Source organism: Vanellus vanellus (assembly GCF_965231255.1).
Source record: "Vanellus vanellus genome assembly, chromosome: 17".
Classification (NCBI taxonomy): Eukaryota; Metazoa; Chordata; class Aves; order Charadriiformes; family Charadriidae; genus Vanellus; species Vanellus vanellus.
Genome location: NC_138922.1, coordinates 1,234,081 through 1,257,665, shown reverse-complemented (window position 1 = coordinate 1,257,665; position 23,585 = coordinate 1,234,081). Strand labels below are relative to the sequence as shown.

Genomic DNA, 23,585 nt, shown 5'->3' with positions numbered 1-23,585 from the left:
TTATTTCCTAAGGAACTCAGCCAGCTGTAGGCTATGCAGCTGGAGAGCCTGAAGCCACGTGCCAGAAAGGTTTGGAAAAGTGTAAGAGGAGATTAAAAGAGAAATAGACACTGGAGGGAGACTTTGGGACAGCCAGAAAAATACTTTCCAAGAAAAATGACAGTCCCTGAACTACACAGAAAAAAAGGAAGCAGCAGAGTCTGATGTGCAACTGGGCTTCCATTTGCTTTTGAGGAATCCAAGCCCAAAGGTCTATTAAACAAACACCTGCCAACACACGCTTGGGGCATCTCTCCGGAAAGTGTGTGACTCTGCCAAGTGTCACAAGGAGAAGGTGGTCCACACGGGGTACCTCTGGAAGCTTAATTCACAGTGAATCCACAAAGACACCCACAGGCTACAGCGAGGCTACGGAGTCCAACAGGCCATGAGACAGCTCAGAAGCTGGGTTTGTGAGGGTTAAAAGGGGCCATTTCATTTTGTTACCTTTCCAGCTGAGACTGCATTGCTCTGGTGTTGACATTCTAAAGGGGTCTTGACCTCTGAGTCAAGAGGTCCCAGGTAGCAGACAGGGTACTCGAGCAGCAACACGCTCTGAACCAGATGCCAAACAAAATTCCTACACACGCTCATTCCTTAGCAAGCGGATCTCAATTCTGTAGTCTGAAGTCAAGATCAAGGCGTCGCTGCACCAGAAGAGTAAAAGACTTTCCAGAAAAAGGAAAAACCCATCTATACCCACCCACACAACTTGGTTCAAGGGATGCCAGCACAACGCGGACAGCTGCCCCGCAAACCTGCCACGCACAGCTATACAGTCACATCTCACCGCATCATTCCTGTGTTACTGTTATTTGAACCTCCTTTCGGCAAAGGCCACCAGCTGCAAGTAGCTCTGCAGAGCTTGCACATAGATAATTGGGTAATCTAATTTTGTTTGTGACCTAAATCCTACTTGGACACAGAATAGATGAGGTAAAAGGTGGGATGCTTTTCAGTCGGTTGGAAATAGCAATTGAAAAACAATGGGTCGGAAGTTTAAGAGCTCACCCTAACCATGGCTTGTGTCCTCCGGCCTCTGCAACATCTGCTGCAGGGAAAACAAAGTTAGCATTTGTTAATCTGCTCTAAGTCAGAAATACAGTCCGAACTAATGAGAACCGTGGTCTGAACAGAGAGTTCTCCACAGCCTCCGTGGGCAGCCAGCCTGCAGAGCACAGCGATCGCACACAGCCTTGCCGACTCCGACCAGGCACAAGCAGGAGCATACGCTTCCCCGGACTGGGGCATCAGCTGGCAGTAACACACCTTACTTGAAAATTCAGTCTAGAGCAGGTGTAGAATCTTACTCTCCAAATACACTCTGTAATTCAGACTCTATTCTGCCTTTACCCTGTATGGGTCACACGTAAAATTACATATATCACTGTGCCGTGGGGTGTCTAGACAGGCCGGGTTGTACGCCATAACTAGACAAAAAAAATCTCTCTCTGTACTTACAAAGTAGATTTGGTGGTAGCGGTTACAGCTGAACTGAACGAGACGCACATCCTCCGTAGCTCCGTCAGCCTCATGCAGCCACAGAACCAGAACGGACCTTCCTTCCAACCCCTTCCTCGCTCCCTGCTGCTCAACACATCGCCCCAGGGCTCTGCCCGCCTGCCTCACAGGATCCCTCCAGGGAAGCCATTCACGGCGCCTTTCAGTTGCCCATAAGGGATGTCTCAGCCCTCAGCATCACCAGGAGGGCAGCTTTCAGAGAGCCGTAGCCCAAATTCCAGCAGCTAGAAAAGTACCTCTAGTTTCTCCTCTCATTCAAAGCCACCCTGAGCCAGTCTCCTATTTAAAGGTCACTTCAAAGCCCCCTGATTTTAACACATGTTCTAATTCAGAAAATATTTAGGGCAAAACCCTAACAGCACTGGAGACATAAGGGGTTTTGCCACTGGCTCCAGTCTGAGTCATTGTAGCCTCTGCTCTTCTAGTCTCCTCCTTGCTTGGTTTCCTGGTCACCCGTGACAAAGGGGACCTCCTTCAAGACATCCCAGTACAGCTGGCAGTGGATGTACTGGCAAGGGGGAAGAAGAGAGGTGTCCCGGGCCGGGGCTGGGGGTGCTGTGGGCTGGGCAGGGACGGGGCAGGAGCAGCAGAGCCATGCCACCCCGCTGCCACTCAGCCATCACAGTCCTCACCAGCTCTCAGCTCCAGGGCCATCACAGAGATGGCACAGCGAAGCTCAAAGGCCCCGACCACTCACTCGCTTCTCCTGCTCCTGCATGTGGTCTCATGTTCCTACGTGTTGCTCTGTAGCCTGCCCTGGCCCCCACCTCCTGCGGTCCCTGCACACCCCCGGCAGCACACTCATACATCCTGGAGGGACACAGCCCCAACCTGAGACCCAAATCATAAGATGTGGCTCAAAACCACCGCAGGAAAGGAAACACAAGAGGGGGACAGGAAAAAGATTTGGGAACCCATGTCCCAGCTTTCTCTGTTCTTCAGCGTTTAATCTATGCTCGCTCTCCCTGGAAATAGTATTCCAGGGCAGAGCCTACATATTAACGAAAAGCCTCTACCCATGAGAGCAGGGAAGCTCTGGGAACAGCCTCCGGGCAGGAGCACCGCGGGTGTGATGCCTGCCGAGCTGCAGAGGGTATTCTGTGCCACGGGATGTAGGGCAACTGGGAAGCACCGGTCAGAGTCTTAATAATGTCATGTTTTGCAAATGGGATTGCACAGCCTTTGAAATTGTTCCTCCAGATAACATGCCGTTAAAACCAAGGAAATAGCATGAATGACTGGAGTCAGAAATTGTGCAGGGATCATCTTGGAAAACTCCCTGTGGAAACCTCCCACCCATGTGTGCATCGCCCCTGCTCCCAGGACCTACACTCCCCCCCTGGCTTACAGCGATTCCCAAAATGGTTTTCTCCACACCCTCCAACTTCTTTTCCAACACACCCAAGACCTCTCAGACTGAGAAACAAACCCCAAAAGAAAGCCAAATCACACCTTGACGGGTTATGCAGGGTCCATACCCATTTTACCAGGGTACAGAGCTTCAGCACTGAGGGGCAGTACGGCTACACACAATATCCTGAAATTGCCAAGGCCACCCCTGGCACGACGTGCCTTCCCTCCTCAGCAGCGGTGTCTTTGCTCCGGTGATGCAGTTTAAGCAGAGGTTTCCTCCCTCCTACCACACGCACGGGCACAAGGAGCCCCATTTGCTCCTTTGCTTTCTGTCTACATAGCAAGAAACCACACTCTTACCTGAACATCCACCAATCCAGCCTGATCAGTTCCCCGACCAAAACCTGTTAATCAAGCAAAATACAGCTAATAGGCAATTTACATCTCCCGGCAGCTGCAGGACACTGCTGGCTGCCTCCTCTCGTGCCCCAGCCAGAGCTCAGCGCAGGCAATGGGCAGTTGATGACAGGACCCTCTGCCCTCCTGGAGGCAGGAGCAATGGGACACCTCCGGATCGGTGGATCCAAGTCACAGAAACCCAAATTTCATTTGAGAAATTGACCTCTCTGTATCTTCAGATCCACCCATCTGGACCAACAGGGTCTGCACAGGGAAATCCCCAGCGGCGCCGAGCCAGCACTCATCTCGGGAGGGCGCCGAGGCCACTCCGCTCCATCAGGCTGGGGAAGAGAAGCAATTGAGTGAACAGAAACACACCTTGCATGGGGAATGCATCTGGGCCAGGAGGTCTGGAATATCCAATTCAAATCTGAAGTCTAGAAAGCTTTCTAGACAACAGAGGAAAAAACATTCCAGCCTCTCCGGGAAGCAGGCGGGAGATGCAGAGACATCACCATGATGCACCAGCTGCGAGACAAACACTTGAGAGAAGCGTGCAACCAGGAGATGTGAACGTTGCTTTTGAGGAAGAGCATCCACTACGACAACACAAAAGACGTGAGGATGAATGAGCCGTACCCAAGCTTAGTAAGCCTCAACACAGAGAAAGCAATCCAACCAAGAGCACCCACCTTTTTCAAACAGAAATGGCTATTACAGCTCGTAGCCTCCCAAGAAAGCTTTAGCGCAGACACATCACCATCATTTTTGACACTTGAACAGCTCTTATATCCAACGCAAAACACTTCCAAGCCCTCAGAACCAGTTACACCATTAACCAGCCCACCCTTGCCAACAACTAAAACTCCCACGGAGACAGAGCAGCACCTTCTCAATGGACAATGCTGACAGTCATTTGCACAAACATGAAACTTAAGATGTCACCGACTAACAACGAAAGCTCCTCTGTGCTAGACGGGAGCCACTGTGACTTCCAGTGAACCCAAGACAGAAATCTGTGTAGATAAACACAGAAAAGTCAAATCCCCGTAGATGGCTGATGGGAACTCGCTAGCTGAGATTAAGTCCTGTATTTAATGGATATGCAGAGGTTCGAGAGAGGAAAGAGTCCCAGATGGGGTTCTCCAGAAAACTGTTACAAGAGTTTGATGTTATTGAGGGAAAGATACAAAAAGTGAATATATAAATGTTAGCTCTACAGCCAGTGAGAATACTCTATTTCAGATAGGAAGAGAGAGAGAAGGAGAAAGGAGGACTCACTGGAAAGGTCACTTGGGGTGGTAAGAAGAATCATCTAAAGTACCCTATAAAATTTCTAGATGTATCATCGATAACTCCTCAGAAACATATTTCTAACTCCATAAAGGCTTGCTTGAAAATCCCCAGCATAAGGAAGCTACCAGAAATAGAAACAGAGCCCGGAGGGTGTATCCCGGGGAAACAGAAGGCACTGAGCTCAAGGAGAGAGGCAGAGACATGCAGAGCCAAGCAGAAGCAGCCTGTGACCAGGGCCACCCCGGAGAGCCCAGGCAGCGGGGGAACCTGCAGGTGCAGTTTCTGAGACCTGCCGCTGACAAAACTCTCGAGACCTGCTGGGGGAACTTAGAGAGGAAAAATTTGGGACATCTTTGCATGCTAGCTGCATTCTGCCACACGTACAGGCTGTGGGTGCGTCACCCATCCATCTAGATTGGTGGATCTGAGGATACAAAGCTAATATTTTCTGTGACGATGTACTACTGTTATTTACTAGCGTCAGGAACAGCTCGGTGCCACACTGGCATTCAAATTTTGGACAGGGATAGCCTGTAGCTAGCTGTCTAGAAAACCCAGTGAGAGCTAATCACTGCGTAACTCCCTGACATCTCCATGTTGGTAGAATGACAATCCTCAAACCTGTGTCTATTTTAGTGCTGAAAAAAAAAAAATAAAAAATCTAGCAGTTATGTCTTTCACAAGTAACACAGAAACAAGAACTCCCCTCTAACAAAAAGTAATAAGCATTGAATAAAGAGACAGGAAAATGACAGTGAATCGGTCTGGAACTTCATTATAGGCGTATCTTGAATTAGCAGCTACAATTTATCTCAATTTAATCAATTCTGGAAGGCTGTAGCTCCAGTGTAAAACAGGAAGATCCCAAATTTAACCTTTTTTTAATTCGGGAGGGGGGAGGGGGGGGGGGGCGGACACCCAACCCAACAAATTCTTCTACAGTGACTCAAACTAACAGATTTGAGCAAACTACAAATAACTGAAGAAATCAAACTGCATTTAAGATAACACTGCATTTCGAAGGTGTTCCACTAGTTGTGCCTTTGGCTTTGTACTCACATGTGTGGATTTTGGAAAGGAACTCCAGAAGTGTTTAGAGTAAATCTTGCTGTGGACTTGAAAGGTGGATTTGCAAAATTTAACTTCAGCGCTTTGCGTTTACCTGGGAGACAACGGAACACAAAGTAAACTTTTTGTCAGCAACAAAATATGAAGAGCATCTGGAAATAAACAGGAAAAGATAAGCACATCGTAACAAAAGGAAAATGCATTTCACAACATTAGCAAATCATAGCTTGTGTTAGGGACACAGGGATGGAGAAACCGAGTCAGCTCTCACCCCAACATCTTCCCCCATCTCGTTCCAAGTCAGTCATCAAAGCGAGGTGTCACCTCCTGTGACAGCTGGAGCACCAGCATCAGCTGCCAGGGGTACGGGGCACCTCCACACCACGGCCCTGAGCATCTCCCATGCGCAACCGCTCCCTTAAACAGGCTCACCTTCAGCCACGGTGGCAAAGGGGCCCAACCTGCCCGGCACGGCCTGGGCATGCCACCAGACGCAGGATGGACGGCGCTGGGGAAAGGAAGGGCACCTTGGGGTGTCTTTTATGTAACACCCCAACCGTAGGAGGGCTGATGGGGTTCCTGACCCTCCTCAGCAAACGGAGATTACCAGGCTTGAGCGAGGATGGAGGAGATCTGCTGTGCTCTCCCTTTTGCCATGTGGGACACCAAGCAGAGAGCAAAATTAAGCCCACCAGAGGGGTGACCAGGCGAGAAAAAGCTTTGCTCTGCAGCCAGCTAAGAAAGCATGGGGAAAATTAAAATAAACAAACAGTAGGGTGGAAGTGGTCCTGGTCACCACTCCAGCCACTGGCTATGTATTTTTCATCAAGTTGAGATGACCTGCTCGAGCAAGAGTAGGATCAGGGACTATGAAGGGAGATGTCCTTTCCCAGCCCTCCCACCGGGCTGCAGAAGACCCTGTCTTGTTCCTGTTCAGCCGCAGGAAACCTGTGCTCCTCTCCACAAAACACACCAAGACAGGGCTTCTTCCACCTCACCTTCCCAGGACCCTGTGACTGAACTGTCCCAGGCTTCCCGCTGCCTGGGCGATGTCTGAACGACTCACTGCTGCTCATCCCAGGAGGCAGCAGCCATCCAAAGCCTGTCTGATACCTGGATTTCTCCAACACCCTTCCTTTGCCTGCACCTTAGAGCAGGTGTCATACTCCCAACCACCTCACAGCCCTCCTGGAAAAAGCCAGAAGGCACCATCCTGCTCTGCAGCGTTCCTCTACCTTGCACAAAGAGGCGGTTTGGATAACTCCAAGACCAAAAGAAAGAGAATAAACTAGTTACAGGTCAAAGCACTTTACAGCAATTTCAGGCCATGAAATATTACAAGGATCATAGAATCATGGAATCATTTAGGTTGGAAGGGACCTTTAAGATCATCAAGTCCAACCATCAACCCAACACTGACAAGTCCACCACTAACCCATGTCCCTCATCACCCCATCTACCTGCCTTTTAAACACCTCCAGGGATGGTGACTCAACCGCTTCCCTGGGCAGCCTGTTCCAATGCTTGATAATCCTTTCAAGAAATTTTTCCTACTACCCAATCTAAACCTCCCCTGGCACAACTTGAGTCTGTTTCTTCTTGTCCTATTGCTTGTTAGGAGAAGAGACCAACCTCCCCACTCGCTACCCCCTCCTTTCAGGGAGCTGTAGAGAGCAAGAAGGTCTCCCCTCAGCCTCCTTTTCTCCAGGCTGAACACCCCCAGGTGCCTCAGCCACTCCTCATAAGACATGTGCTCCAGACCCCTCACCAGCTTCACTGCCCTCCTCTGGACACGCTCCAGCACCTCAATGTCTTTCTTGTAGTGCGAGTTTCTGAGCTCAGACTTTTGCAGCAGATGTGCCCAACGAACTGCAGAAGAATCACTTAAAGGGAGCAAAAGAGCTCAATTCGCCCTTATACATGACTCAAAATCAAAGGAGGAGTTGAACAAAACCAAAAAGGTGGTAAAACCAAACTGAGAGTATATGATTTTCTGCAGAACTTAACATCCCTCCACATCTTTAATGTCAAACATCCACAATGTTCTGAAAGATCAGATGTTTGCATGACCAACAGAAATATTCATAGAATCACAGAATGGTTTTGGTTGGAAGGGAACTTCAGAGACCTTCTAGTCCAACCCCCCCTGCTGTGGGCAGGGACATCTTTCAGTAGATCAGGTTGCGCAAAGCTCCACCCAACCTGACTTTGAACACTGCCAATGATGGGGCATCTACAGCTTCTTTGGGCAACCTGCGCCAGTGTTTCACCACTCCCATCATAACACAAATGACCCGCTTACCCAAAAGAGACACAGAGCAATCTGTATCTCATGTCTGTCTCTTGAGAAGTTCTTCGAGTCTCCTCCAAAGTGTATGGCTGCAGACAGATCTGCCACCACCAAGGAACCCAAGGATTCCTGGCCGGACCCTCTGTGAGTGCACAACCTGTCACACGGCCGCAACACCATGCCGTCGCCTGACCAACCCCTGAGACCTCTTCTGACCACATCCCTGATGGCATCTCCCTTCTTACACAGAGCAAAACCAGTTCACGACTGCCAACGATCTGGGGAATGCAGACACTTACCAGCCACATGCATATGCCTTAAACCTCCCCCAGCTTGTCCGCTCTCCCCCGGTCCTCCCCTGCCGCTGTGTGGACAGGCATGGGTGGTGGAGCCTGGCAGGTACCTGAAGGTAACGGTCATACAGCCCCTTGCTCACTTACCCTGTTACCGCAGCATAAACTCTGCTCTCAGACTGGGTCCAGGGATTTACAGTGGTCATCATTCTTCCTGCTTTGTTTTATTCACATACCCGAAACACTATCCCTCTTTCAAGGGCAATAATACAGTGTCACAAGATTTTCCCTTTCTAACAGCATTGTTTATACAATGTTTGTCTTTGAAGTGGCCCAACACTGAAATGACACAATTAGCTACAAACTCTTATCAAGAAAATCTCATCTTCTCAAAACCTACTCCTATTCTTCCTACTGGCAAGCTTTATACACCAAGTTTCCTCCTGTTTTTACACTGTGACAGAACATTTTTTATCCCTGTTAAAAGTCAGTCTATTGATTTCTATCTCGGTAGCTTTCTCAGAATAGTTTCAATAATGTCAATCCACCATCTAGAGCTGGATTTTCTACAAATCCAACAAATATGTTTCCAAAGAAGCATAACCTGCCCCTGGAAAGCAAACAGGATGGTTTGCTTTTGCTCAGTCTATGAACAAGGAACATGATCCAGGAGAAACAGACATCCTGAGAAATGCTGGGAATTTCCATTCAGCACAAGTCACCCGTACAGTAAATGAAACAACACACTAAAATGAACTAGAAGTCTGACGAGAGTCAAAGCAAGCTGTCTTCTCCAGTTGAGCAGCCTTTCAAAAACCAAGTACTTCAACTATATAGTCTACGAGTGCTGAGTTTCATCCCAAAAAAGACTTCTGACACTCCAAGCCCCTGTCGCTCGCAGAAACTTCACTCAAAACTAACTGGAGGCAAAAGAGCCTTTTTAGATGTAAGTTTTGCTGGCGCTTTTGCTACGCACAGATTTAATTCAGAGCACCTTGTTCCGCTATAATTAAGAGGCTTGGGGTTAATGTTGCTTCAGAAATTCACTACTGCCCCTACCACCATCGAGGCTGGGTGTTCAAAATTGTCCTAAACTGTGCTGCAGAAATATCCCACCTGATGTAAATTAAACATCCTGTAAAGGTTTTGCTAACTTAATACATAATTCTAATCATTGACCACTATGACATCTACTGCTCTGAGAACTGTACAAGTAAAGATTACAGGAGAAGTAATGATTTGGAAGAAACCAAAACTAACTTTGGAACGTATCGCTTTTCCACAAATTCGGTTAATCCTCAAAACTAGACCTCAAACTATGAAGTTTCTTGACTTAGGGTCTTCCCAATTTTGACTAGTGGATTTGTTCAGCTGTATGTTAATGGTTATACTAAATCCAGACTATATCTGAAGGCGGGATGACCTTGGCTTTGGCTGAGCTGAAGTGGTAAGGGAAGTATTTGCTTATGTTTTGAGGGAATCTAAACAGGATTGTATTATAAATTACGCTCCTCTCAGAGAGGAAAAAGACAGCCAAAATAGCTTTCTGATTGTAAATAAGTTAACCTTCTAAACATAAGGATAGCAAACCTTATTTTAAATCACTGCAGCCATAAATGTTCTCAAATCCATTTTTAAAAGGATGTTGTTTTAGCAACAGACCACTGCGTGGAACTGAGGTAAGGGAGTACATGATTCCTCGTCTCCTGCTGCTCCACAAATGCACATCCCTTGGCCCTTCATAGACCTTCGCCAAAAGGGACACAATGAAAAGTGGTGGAGAAGCCTTGCCAAGCTCCTACTGGAGACCCACCAATGCAATGGCCACAGAAGAAGAATACAGGCTTATAGCGCACATTCGTTTCTTGCTGCACTGGTGAATGGATGCTAGGTGAAGTATACAATTATTTCTGTGCTGCTATCCATCACTAGAATTAATCCAAGCACTTGGCTCTGCAATTAGGCTCTCATCACTCTTCTTGAGGCCCCTTTACCACAACCACAGCCAACCAGTCTTCACACAAGCAGAAACAGCTGTCTAGCAGATAACTTGCAGTCCAAAAGTATTCCTGCAGAGTTATATTCTGTAGTGCTATCTTTACCTCACCTAGGACATTATGATTTCTTCAAGCCTCTGAGTCACCTCCTGTTGGAGAAAGCAATCCTAATTTCTTCCTAGAATTTCCTCACCCCCATCCCTGCATGACACACTTCAACACCACTGCTAACGATGTTCATGTCACACATGAGAAAATGCTCACCTTCCAAGCTGTAAGATTTTCACAACAGCAGTAATTTCAAGGATTTTTTTCAAGGTTTCTGTCTTGCAGGGATATAAATTGATCCCTGCCAAAATGCTCTCCACTCAGTTCAAATCTGCAACATCAATCTCTTGTTGTCACAGTGTGAGTGCGGCTCTCTCATAGTGCAAAGGTGACTATTCTCTTTGGTCAGATGCTGAAGCCTCTCTGCTCTTTGTGGAGTAGCAATATGCCAGGAACCATTTCCTTACTCTAGTATAAACAGAAAAAAAGACATACAACCACAGGAAAATGAGTTGTGGCAGCAAACAGCAGGAAGATGACCAAAGGATTTGCAACAAGCTGTAACCTTTTTACCCCTCCCTGGTAAAATTAAAACATGTCAATGGGGACATGAGAACAGGGAGGAAGGGATGCCAGGAGCCATACGGTTTGGATCTGTTTGGGAAAAGTTGAATGTTTGCGGTTATCTTCTTCTAAGAAGACTGCAAAATATCAGGTCTGATCTCTTCCAGGGCATCTCAAAGCTAAACTAGTACCAACTCTCACCTGAGATGGGAAAAAAACCCAAGACCACAAATCTCTCTGCTCTTCCAACAGCTCTTACTTTCCACATCGTTAGATCTTGTCTGCTAACAAAATGCTTGCTTTGATGTAGAGACAGCAGAGGAACGTTTACCTGTGTTCAGAGCTGCAGCCCCGCAGCTGCTGACGTCCTGAAGAGCTCCTTATCTCCGCTGCAGCTGGCACAGCGCCGCCTTCCCTAGACCCTTCCAGCCTACAACCTTTCGGTCCTATGTCCTTCCTTTCCCTCGCTCAGGGATGTACTCCAACATCAGCACAACTAATCTGGGAGTAAAGCAGGTTTCCAGCCTTGCCCTGAAGACAAACCGTTTTTCAAGAAAAAAAAATAGGCAAATTTTGAAATGAAACGTGAAGAACTCCAGCTCAGTTTATTTGGGAAGTCTGAATGACAGAAGAGGCCTGGGGTTTGAGTTATTAGTTTTAAGAACTGTAACGATAGAAACTCACTTTCAAGGGTACAGGTATTTTCAGTACGTCTGTCTCTTACTGACATTTACTGCCTTTCAATGAAACCTTTAATTTAGTATAATCCAAGAGTCAGCACTCAAATTCTGCGCTCAGGACTCTGCGCTGCAGGAATGTGCTAAGTATGCTCATTTTTAGAAGTCAACTCATTAGAAAGATTATTTATCCGTAATTCACCTACAGCCCCAAGTGTGCTTCTGCTTGGGGAGCACCAAAACGCACAAGCTCAGATCAGCCAGCCCTCTGGAAAGGTCACCGGCCATTACCATCGTGAAAGCCCTCCACAGTAAAACATCTGTACTAAACAAAACGTTGGCAAGACATCTCGGTGATTTGAAGCCGGGAGGTGGCTCACACTTGCACAGACGCTCCCCGCACCTCTGCAACTTGCGATCCATGATTTATGCTACATCCACCAGCACTTGCAACAGCTTCTAGAAATACCTCCACTATGAAGCCTGGCTAAAGTAGGTTAGGCTTTGAGTGCAAGAAATTGCAATCAGATTAAGATTAGCTTCCTCAGACTGGAAACTCCCAGCAGTAAAGACCTGAGAATGAAGACTCTGAAATCGCCAAAATCCACCATTAACCTTTAGTGTTTATTATACTGATATTGCCCTGCATGGAAATACCATTCGTGTGAATGGCCATAAACAGAGTTAAAGCTACCCGAGTCTTGGGAGCAGATCAGCTGTGGGAAAAGAGCTTCAATCTGCGCCTGGACAAGCGTTGTGCGCTGACAATAAGAGGACGTGGCTGCAGACGCGCAGTGAGGTGCACAGCCATGCTCGCGCTGGGCTGCGACGGGCAGCTCTGCCCAGAGAGGGGAGTGTAATACCGGCGTTAGATGGCAGCTTTCCTCCCAAACCCCAGTTCAGGCAACTTCTCGCTGGTGACCACTAGTTAACACATCATAGAATCATAGAATGGTTTGGGTTGGAAGGGATCCTAAAGCTCATCCAGTCCAACTCCCTGCCCTGGGCAGGGACACCTCCCCCCAGCCCAGGTTGCTCCCAGCCCCGTCCAACCTGGCCTTGAACACCTCCAGGGATGGGGCAGCCACAGCTTCTTGGGGCAACCTGCGCCAGGGGCTCACCACCCGCACAGGGAAACATTTCTTCCTGATACCTAATCTAAATCTCCCCTCTTCCAGTTTGAAGCCATTCGCCCTCACCCTATCACTACATGCCTTTGTAAAAAGTCCCTGTCCATGTTTCTTGTAGGCCCCCTGCAGTTGCTTGTAGTCGTAGTCAAATGCCAAACCTGGTGAAACACCAATGGAGAGAACCTGGAGGGTCCAGTTGCCCCCGGCCCCTCCAACTGGCCAGCAGGGGGGAGGTGCCGCTGGGCCACAGGTCTGGGGAAATGCAGCGGCTCTCAAAGCGGTGCCGTGTTCCGGTCACAAACACTGCAGAATGTTCACGCCACCCGTGTTGGAGGCAGCCAAGGTGTAATCTTGCAGAGACTGTACCGGAGCAGTTGTCAGAAGGAAAGGGTGACGCTGCCCTGGGAAATTTATGGCAAGGCACCTGGAGCCCTTCCTGATGTAAAACAATAATAAATTATGCAGAGGGCTCTGCCAGGTACTTTTTCATTATGGAACAGCACAGCAAGAATTATAAAATATACTCTAGGGAGGAGGACTGGGGAAGGGTTCGGTTGAGTATTTTTTTTCCTTTTTAATTTTAGGAGCTTGTACTTAGACTAAAAGCAAGAAAAAAATCTGCCCTTGAGGCCTTTGCTTAAGGTCAATGGAGAGGATTTAGTTTCTTTGGATAAAGCAACAAGTATGTTTCCATCATCCCGCTAGCTACCCTATGCCAGAAAAGTGGCAACGTCAATCACAGCCTGCATCCCACCAGCTCTGACAAACACCTCAGACCTGGCCACCGAGAGCCCTACAGCCACGGATGGGGAAGAAAAGCAGGAACCAGAGGACTTGGGGGGCTTTTTCCATTTTAAGGCACAATTATTCTCGGGGAAGCAACCAATTCTGTCCACCTTAGCATTAGCATATCAGGTTTTTTAATTCTGAAGACAATAGAGACCACAAGTGGATCCTGCTGAATGCAAGAAACAGCACTGGGATTTAGGAATCACCGCCCTGATGTCTGTAGGGAAGGACGAGGAAAACCCTTGGCCACCAAGCCAGAAGGCATCTCCTGGACACAGCAGTTCTGGATTCCCTAAGTGTCATTGCTGATAACTAACAGAGAAGAGGTGCACAGGGTAGTGACCCAGTGATGTCTCAGGCGGGATTAGCAGAGCAAATCTAGACTCATTTAAGCAAAATATTCCCCAAGATGCCAACAGAAACAGGGGAAGCATCCGACTCCTCCTCCTACACGTCTCCCTCTCCTGCTTCTTGCTTTTATCCCAAGGGCTGTTGCAGGAGAGGTTTCCAGCCCTTTGCTCATCAGGTTGTCACTCACTACCTCTCAGGAAGAAGCTGTGAAAAGGACTTCAGCATCCCTGTTCCTGACATCCCCCTCCTTCACATGGCCATGAGTCCCCTACTACCACGTCATAGCTCTTCTCTGAGCACTACTTTGCTTTTCAAGGAATTGGAGAGGGAAAAAAAGCAAAGGAAAATTCACACTGCAAGGAATTAAAAAAGGCAAAAAAACCCTAAAAACTTAAGCAAACTTTGGTTTATTTTCTATTACTTTGTTCAAACCCTCCTTCATGCTGAAATACTGCAGAAAGAGCCAAACGCATCTGTAAGTCCAGTTATTTCTCAGCACCAAAATTTACACACTCAGAGGCCCTACTAAACATAACACCACTGCACTGCGAACACCAGCTTTCGGGTTCACATTTTTCATACAGAAAAAAAGAAGTTAACATCTTGCACACTCATAAAAATTCAAGCTCTACGCTGCCTTCCGAAGCCTTCGCTATGAATTAGTAATATGCTGTAGCAAGAAGAGGAGCATAGGAAGGAGCCCCCATTTCCCACTGCTGAGACACGCCAGGCAATGTCCAACCATCAGCGTTTCCAACGCAATTTACAAGACAATTTACAGATTTAATAGTCTGGCAGCATCAAAACCTCTTCAGAAAGATGCACGGTGATGGCACTCTTGCTCGATGTTTCCATTCAACTGCCAAAACCCCTGAAATGGCAGGAGTGAACCTCGCTGATGTGCTGGAAGGACAGAAGGCAGCAGGTACCAAATCTCTTCCCCACCTCAACCGAAGGCTGGAGGCAGCGAGCGACTTGGTCACAGAATCGCCACCTTCAAGAGCTTGGCAGATTGCTGAAATTGTCTCCAACAGGCCAACAGCGGGCTGCACTCATACTTTCGGTGGATATTTTACCTATGTGGCAGAAATCTTCATTCTTGTTAGCAAAGATAATACAGATGGAAGTGTTGCGACACTTAAATTTCTTCCCAAAGGAAGAACTGGATAGCTGCACACAACCAACTCTAACCGTGAACCAACGGCCAAGGTATCTGCAGGAACAAACCACCCAGGCTATGGCTCTGGTTTATCAGCTGACACAACTCTAAACAAAGAACTCACATCTGATTAGTGAAGGGAGGATGGATCTAAAAGGATATAAATATATATATATATAACTACTGATCTTAATATAGCCACTCCTAATGAGAACAAACACTGCACAGAAAGTAAGAGCATAACAAACCGAAGAGTTGCAGCACGTTAACCTGCAAAGCGGGAAGCTGATGGTTTTGTGGTTTTCCTTTTCTGTGTGGTTCCAGATGAGTAAAATCACAGTGTTTCCAGCTAGGATGAAACGGTGCCTCTGAAGAGCTTGGCTCCAGCATACGGCTCACAGCCAGGAGGTGTACCTGCCCTCGAGAGCTTTGGTCTCCCCCTACCACCCAGCCCAAAGCGTTCTGCTTCCCGACATGCGCACGCCTGAAGGAGGACACACAAACCCGTTCCTTCTCCAGTGCGGGAAGTTCAATGACAAGTTGCCTTTTTATTACTACACCTTATTACTGTAAAAAAGCGCTTTTAATACCATGTATTTATCCTGCAGCATTGTTTGCAGGCCCTGACCCTCGGACTTGGGTCTCGCGGTGCTCAGCACTGTACTGTCACCCCGAAGGAAGAGCTGCCACCGCACAGCACCAGCGCAGCAGGATCTCCAGTGTCTTCACACCCAGGTTCCCCCAGAAGCAGCCTTCTCCCAACCCTGCCTTGTTCCCCCCTGGGTTAGCTCAACGCCGAGCACCCTCCCCGCCAGCTGCTGGCACCACGAGCTGGCCCAGGAAAGGGGGAGAGAAGCAACACCGCCTCCTTCAACAAAGCCACAACTTTTCACTTACCCTAGAATCGGAGCATTAAACCAGACACACAAACCAGATGGCTGCAACCCACCAAACCAGCTACCTCTGCGAGGAGTTTCACTTTGCCATCCCCGCGAAGACCACTGTTTCTTACTTTTTCCCCCTTTGCATATCCCGAGTGCTCAGGGTGCAGGAGCACACAGGGACCCCACAGCTCACGGGCTTGAGAAAGCTCATGGCTATGCCCAGCGCTCGGCACAGACAGGGAAACACGCTCTGTGCAGCCCCTGTCGTGGTTTGAGTGACACAGGACTAATTTCTCTTCTAATACTAGATGACTCTAGTGCCTCAATTTGTGAAAATATTTACCTTACAGCCAGCTGCGGTGTGCGGGTTTCAAGGTCTCAGTGTTTCCGCGCTCTCCAGGTGTAGGGATGAGGAGGAGCGAGACCCGGGCACTGGACCCACGCTGCCCAACAGGGTGAGTTCATAGCAGGAATGGCACATTCAATAGAAATTAGAAAGTTTGCTGAGCAGTTTCTCTCTCCCGTGATGGCTGCCGTCCTGAGAACCCCTCACCCCGGTGCCGCAGCCCTGAGCCCGTCCCTTCCTCCCGAAGCCGCAGCGCTCAGTGTCCCACATTGGCTGTCACTGCCGGGAGCGCACAGCTTCTACGGATGGAATGGGCTGAGTATGGTCCTTGTGGATTTTATATTGGTACCGGGATCGATACTGGTTCTTTAGTGCTATTAATGTTTATTATGTACTCTTATTATATTAAATCTGTTTATATTTCAAACCCCAGGTTTCCTTGTTTTTTTCCCCCCGATTCCCCTTCCTGGGTGGGGAGGGCTCATTAGTTGACAGAGTAATTGTCTAAATGACAATAAATTGTTGTGAGTTCCTCAAACCATAGTTCCTCAAACCAACAGTAGCTCATCAAAACCTGACATAGCCACCCTTTCCCAGCATGTCTTGAAATGGGCAGGATGTCACTTTGACCCTCAGAGACCCTTGAGAGCATGCAGGGCAGCAGGTACTGAAGAGGAACATTGGCATTGCTGCTCAGCACCTGGAACTCCCCATTGTTTCGGAGATGCAAGGGTTCAGCATCCCCAGAGAAGCAAAAAGGTTCTGGAGCACTTGGCCCACGTGTCACAGCTCCCTCCAGCCGGTCAGTTCTGACTACTCCCCGCGGCTGCCCTCTCTCCTCAGCAAAAACTTTCCAGACATTTCATAAACCCATCCCAGGGAGTGTGAGCCATGGCCACAAAGTGTTTTGAATTTGTATTTACCTAAAAGTCATAGAATCATATATGTATGAATCATATCATAAAATCATAGAATGGTTTAGGTGGGAAGGGACCTTGAAGATCATCCAGTTCCCACCCCCTGCCCTGGGCAGGGACACCTCCCCCCAGCCCAGGTTGCTCCCAGCCCCGTCCAACCCGGCCTTGAACACCTCCAGGGATGGGACAGCCACAGCTCCTTGGGGCAACCTGCTCCAGGGGCTCACCACCCTCAGAGCAAAAAACTTCTTCCTAATATCTATTCTAAGTCTCCCCTCTTCCAGTTTGAAGCCGTTCCCCCTCATCCTATCACTCCATGCCCTTGTAAAAAGTCCCTCCCCAGCTCTCCTGTAGCCCCTTCAGGGACTGAAAGACCGCAGTAAGGTCTCCCCGGAGCCTTCTCTTCTCCAGGCTGAACATCCCCAACTCTCTCAGCCTCTCCTCACAGCAGAGCGGCTTCAGCCCTCTGATCATCTTTGTGGCCTCCTCTGGACCTGCTTCAACAGCTCCAATATCACGTATTGTCATATTCAGATGTCCAAAGTGCTTTGAAACTTCACCGTGTCTGACTTTATCTGGTTTGCTCCTTTTCCTGGGCTACAGCAGACAGCATTGTAACCCAAATTCCTTACTTAAAAAAAAAAAAAAAAAACAAACCACACACCAAAACCCCAACACTTTTTTTTTTTTTTTTTTAAGTAAATTAAGTTATTTTGTTTTTAAACACAGTCCCAAAATTTAATAAGGTCAGTTTATCAAATTTAGCAAAGCCAGTCTTGTTAAAGTAGGCAAATTTCCCCTAAAGTAGAAAATACATATCAGAAATTGAAAGAATATTGGATTCATATAAGCCAGTTTTAACACTGTTTATGAAGCTCATTAGATAAGACTCTCCTTTGAGTTGCTCTTGATTTTTTTTTTAATTTTTGTTAATTAAAAGCATAAAGCAGACTTTTTTTGGAACATCACAGCTTTAGCTTTACATATTGGTTACAAAAGAAGAAAATTATGCATACTAATTTCTCACGTCCCGTATGTTAAGATTCATAGTATAAGAGTAAATTCTTGATATAAAAACCCCCAAAGTCAGTATCCCGAAAAGCCTGTTCTGATACATACTAGTAAAGAAAATACAAATCAGGAGTATCTTCTGACAAAAGCCTCTGTTAAAGATATACCTATCTTCATTTACAGGTCCTATGAGAACTGCCACGGAGATGATTAAATCTGGTTCCTCGCCAGGATCGGGGCCAGCCATGCCGGCCCAGCCGTGCCATGGACGAGGGCTGGTCGGGAGCTCAGTGCCCGGACCCCGTGCCCGGACCCTGCCCACAGACCTGTGCTCAGACCCCCATTGCCGGAGCACAACCCCCCGAGAGGGAGAACCGGCCCTTTGGAAAAGGCACCCTCCTGTGCCAGGGTCCTCTCCTTTATCCTTCTCCATTTTCCCTCCTCTTTTATCCAGAATACTCTTGAATACCACACATACCACCCATTAAACCCCCTAAATACGAGCTATGGCATACAGGATAGGCAGAAAAACTGTACAACGTGCAGTTGCTTTCGCACAACATGACACTTCATTCCACGTTTAAGTCTCCCGTGTCCCTTTAAGACCACTTTGTACCCAACGCGTGATGTGCTAAATACCGGTTCCGAAAGATGAGCAACCCCGTGCTCAAGAGCACAAAAAGTTACACGAAGTTGATTCATTATAAAAAAAAAAAAAAAAAAAAAAAAAACAGCGAAAGCAGCTGAAGTGAAGCCTAATAAAAGCAGGATTCTTGCCACCATGGAAATAGGACAGCTGTCACCCCAAAGACTGTCACTGCACACACTCATAGTATTAAAAAAAAAAAAAATAATAATAATAAAGATCTGGCGTGGGGGGAAAAGAGGGGGGGAAAGGGGATTTAAGCCATGGGAGGGTCAGCACGGTGTCCAGCGGCGCCTCAGAGCTGCACCCCAGGGGGCAGAGCAAAAGCCGCTTACAAAAACCTGTTCTTTTTAGGTCAGTGGGGAGTTGGTCACATTGCAACCTTTCCCCCTCATTTCATAGTTTATTAATAAACTGGCTGAGAGAGTTGGGGTGGTTCAGCCTGGAGAAGAGAAGGTGTCGCAGAGACCTTATTGCGGCCTTCCAGTACCTAAAGGGGCGACAGGAGAGCTGGGGAGGGACTTTTTACAAGGGTTTGGAGTGACAGGACGAGGGGGAACGGCTTCACACTGGAAGAGGGCAGATTGAGATGAGATCTGAGGAAGAAACGTTTCCCTGTGCGGGCGGTGAGCCCCTGGCGCAGGGTGCCCGGAGAAGCTGTGGCTGCCCCATCCCTGGAGGTGTTCAAGGCCGGGTTGGACAGGGCTTGGAGCAACCTGGGCTGGGGGGAGGTGTCCCTGCCCAGGGCAGGGGGCTTGGACTCGATGAGCTTTGGAGGTCCCTTCCAATCTAAACCATTCTGTGATTGAATGAGTAACTGCAGGGAACAGCCGATTGACCATGTTTTACAGAGGTTTCTAAAGCAGCAAGGAAACCAGGTCAACAGTCCTGCAGCATGCATGGAGGCACTCACTCTTCTCCCCTAGCAGCACGTGAAACCTTCCCTGGAATAAAACTCAGGGCACATATGACTTTGGGTATTCAAACTAAGACAACCTACCCTCAGAGGCGCAACAGCTGCTGCTTCTGTAGAAACACACGTCACGTCCGTCACAACTTCTCTTGGGGATGAAGATCCCAAAGATCTGGTGGGTGAGGGCAACCAACCCCCCCCCCCCCCGTTGCTGCAGGCTGCAGCACACCACTGCTGGTAGGACAAACCGCACTACAGGTTCAGAAGCTGGAAACACTAACAAATTTTCACTTCAAAACTATCAACATCAGAAATCCATGGTAATGCTGGAAGGGTTTTTCTTGGCTGCTCCCTTGAAGCCCTCATGGCAGCAGCCCCAGCACTGTGCTGCTAGCAGGGATGCTGCGCAGTCTTCTCCTGCCACCAGCAAAGCAGTTCATAGGTTTTTCCTACACTTTCAGATAACCAACACAGACATTCAAGCTGTTCAGAAAGGATTCACTGGTTATTTGGTGCTCACCTTACGGTAGCCTCAGAGCCCGTCCACTCCCACAATGGGAAATAACAAATTCCCTTCCCTAAGACCCCATTTGCTACCAGCTTGCTTCAGGGGCTACCTACCATCAGAGCCAGCTGCCAAGCTCTGGAAAACCTCATTATTTTGCAAAACCCTCTGATGACAAAGCCTTTTTTTTTTTTTTTTCCTTTTTCCTCTGAAATATCATTTATTGAGGATTTTTTGCTTTGTAGCAGATTTCAACCCCTCCAGCGCACACGGACTGTCTATGCCTGACAGAAGATGGCAGCTTGGGATGAAAAGCACAGCTGGGGAAGTAACTAAAACCCTGCAGAGGCATTTACAGTCTTCTTAATGTGCCAGACAACTGGGAATGAGCAAAAAGACTGACAAAAAAGTATTGTCCTCAATAAGTATTTATCAGCCCTCTTGGTTGATTAACCTGATAGCCTTCTATGATGGCATGACTGGATGGGTGGATGAGGGGAACAGCAGACGTTGTCTAACTTGACTTCAGGAAGGCTTTTGACACCGTCTCCCACATCATCCTCACAGGCAAGCTTCGGAAGTTTGGATTAGATGAGGGGACAGTGGGGTGGATTGAACACTGGCAAATAGAGCAGAGTCCAGTTAGAGGTCTGTAACTAGCGGTGTTCCCCAGGGGTCAGTGCTGGGTCCAGTCCTGTTCAATATATTCATCAATGTCCTGGATGAGGGGACAGTGCGCCCTCAGCAAGTTGGCTGATGACACAAAACTGGGAGGGGCGGCTGACACACCACAAGGCTGTGCCACCATTCAGCGAGACCTGGACAGGCTGGAGAGTTGGGTGGAGAGGAACCTAATGAAGTTCACCAAGGGCAAGTGTAGTGTCCTGCACCTGGAGAGGAATAACCCCTTGCAAAGAGCAATATGCCCTTGCGGCCAAGAAGGCTAATGGTCCCTGGGGTGCACCAAAGAGTGTGGCCAGCAGGTCAAGGGAGGTCATCCTCCTCCTCTACTCTGCCCTGGTGAGGCTACAGCTGGAGCACTGTGTCCAGTGCTGGGCTCCTCAAGTCAAGAAAGACAGGGAACTCCTGGAGAGAGTCCAGGGGAGGGCTATGAAGATGCTCAGAGGACTGGAGCATCTTTCTTACAAGGAAAGACTGAGAGCCCTGGGTCTGCTTAGCCTGGAGAAGAGAAGGTTGAGAGGGGATCTCAACAATGCCTATAAATATCTAAAGGGTGGGTGGCAAGAGGATGGGGCCAGACTCTTCCCAGTGGTGCCCAGCAACAGGGCAAGGGGCAACGGGCACAAACTGGAACACAGGAAATTCCATCTGAACATGAGGAGAAACTTCTTTACTTTGAGGGTGGCAGAGCACTGGCACAGTCTGCCCAGAGAGGCTGTGGAATCTCCTTCTCAGGGGAGATTCAAAATCCGCCTGGACGCTGTCCAGTGCAACCTGCTCTGGGTGACCCCGCTCTGGCAGGGGGGCTGGACTAGAGGATCTCCAGAGGTCCCTTCCAACCCCGACCATTGTGTGATTCTGTGACTGCCCAGGTTCATATGAAACATCGCGTGCCAGCTGTTCCCAGCAGCAAGGCCCATCTCTAACTCAGTCTCACCTGAAGAGCTGTTAACACAGCTCCACCACCCAGACTCCAGCAGAACGCCGCTCCGCCTGGGCAGAGGCTTTTCTTCCACCTCTTCACATTCCAGCCGCTGTCATCGCAGGGATTTACCAGAAAGGTAAGGTATACAAGCCTAACTCTCCAAGCCTGCCACATAGCTCTAGCTTGCAAGAGAGACTTGAAATTCCTGCTTCAAACATCAATTTTCCTAAAGATTTGTATATCCTGTGCTAACAGAAAATTATTTAAAAAAAATAAATATGCATTTCCAACCCTGCAGATTCTGGGGAGCAATTCTGACAGACAGGCTCGCTCTGTGCTGTAACACTGGAGCATATGTCCTTCTCAGCTCTTCCAAGACAGAAAAGCATCAGTCTGTGAAAAGCTATGGACAGCAAAGGATTTTCTATATACAATATCTCAGAAGAAATGTGTCTGAACAGCGGTCACAAAGTATACTGAGATAAAACCCAAAGACACCAACTGTTTAAAAAGCATTAACAATTATCTCTAGATATTAAAATCGCTGTAACAAATATGCATATTGAGTGTAAACAAAAATCTAAATCCAAATCGAAAGAAATGCAGTGACGAGATTTCTACAACTTACATTAAAAAGAACAAGAGGAAAAAAAAAAAAAAAAAAAGCAGAGACTTGGTCTCCAATGACGTTCCCACCTGCTGCAGGGGTACCTTGAAGGGATGTCTGAGCCATGCACAGCCTAAGCCAAGGATGAACCCTACAGAGCTCCCTGAGCCCCAGGGACAAGATCTCGGACCTCTCTGCCTGCTCTCACCTCTCACGAAGAAGCAGGACCAGAAGCAACCCACGAGAGGATCCAGCGCCCACCACGCTGCTTGCTCTTTAGATAGAAATGTGAGGTACTCCCCCGTAACCTGATGGTCCCCTTCGCTGCCATGGAAGAGGATGTAAGCACTCAGGTCTTCGCTCAGCAGAAGTTTCAACAGCTCAAATCAAATCGCTAAATCCCACCCAGCTGATATTTTTTAGCAATTTAGCAAGCAGCAAATCCCCAGCGCTCTATACACTCCATCTCCGATTAGCGTGACTGTATGTTGATAGAGCACCGCTCATCTGTTACAGGTAAAGCCGAAGGCATAAAGCCACCTCTACAATTAGCGACCTTTTAAAAGTCTTAACTGAGCTCTTACTTCACTAGCAGTGGGGAAAATGCTGGCTCTCTTAGGAGCAGGACTGCCGCAGCTGGTTAGTTGGAAGGAGAAGCGAATTCCCAGTATGAAGATTGATAAAAAAAGCAGGTTAACACTAAAAAAACAGTATAACTTACTTTGTGTCTTCTCACAGTTCATATGAAAGTCTAAAGCAAACGACACCAGTTCTCATTCATTCACTGAAAGTCAAGGCAGCGCATCACTGCTAAGAATCACTTTTTATGTTTCAATGTTAACTCTAAAATCATAAATGAAATGCATTTTTTAGGTTAAAGTTCAGATTGTGTCGCTTTGAATATAGAGGGATCCCACCACGTCAGGATCCATCGTTTACTAAATCAATCTCGAGAGATGGCATAGCTCAACAGACCAGCAAGGGAACCAGCGCAGGTACGCGGCGGGCAAGGAGGGGATCAGGGCACCGTGAGGAGAAATAGTTCCCTCCAGCCGTTAATAAAACCACATCAGTAACTACTCGGGCATTTCTTGCCAATTGTTATAAAAAGCTTGCTTGAACAGAACAGCTCTGTCATGAGAGTTTGGTGGTAACAAGTAACACGCTTCAAGAACA

The 23,585-nt window shown here is 47.9% G+C and overlaps 1 protein-coding gene across 1 annotated transcript in view; it reads right to left on the bottom strand.

Annotated features, from left to right (window-relative positions):
- The window catches only part of MAP2K4 (mitogen-activated protein kinase kinase 4), a gene marked incomplete at its 5' end in the record, with an annotated part of 101,947 nt that overhangs the window by 62,491 nt on the left and 15,871 nt on the right, over positions 1 to 23,585 (bottom strand). Inside the window, one exon of the mRNA XM_082491955.1 lies at positions 5,668 to 5,770. Coding sequence (XP_082348081.1) covers positions 5,668 to 5,770 — 103 coding nt within the window. The remainder of the gene's footprint in view (positions 1 to 5,667; positions 5,771 to 23,585) is intronic.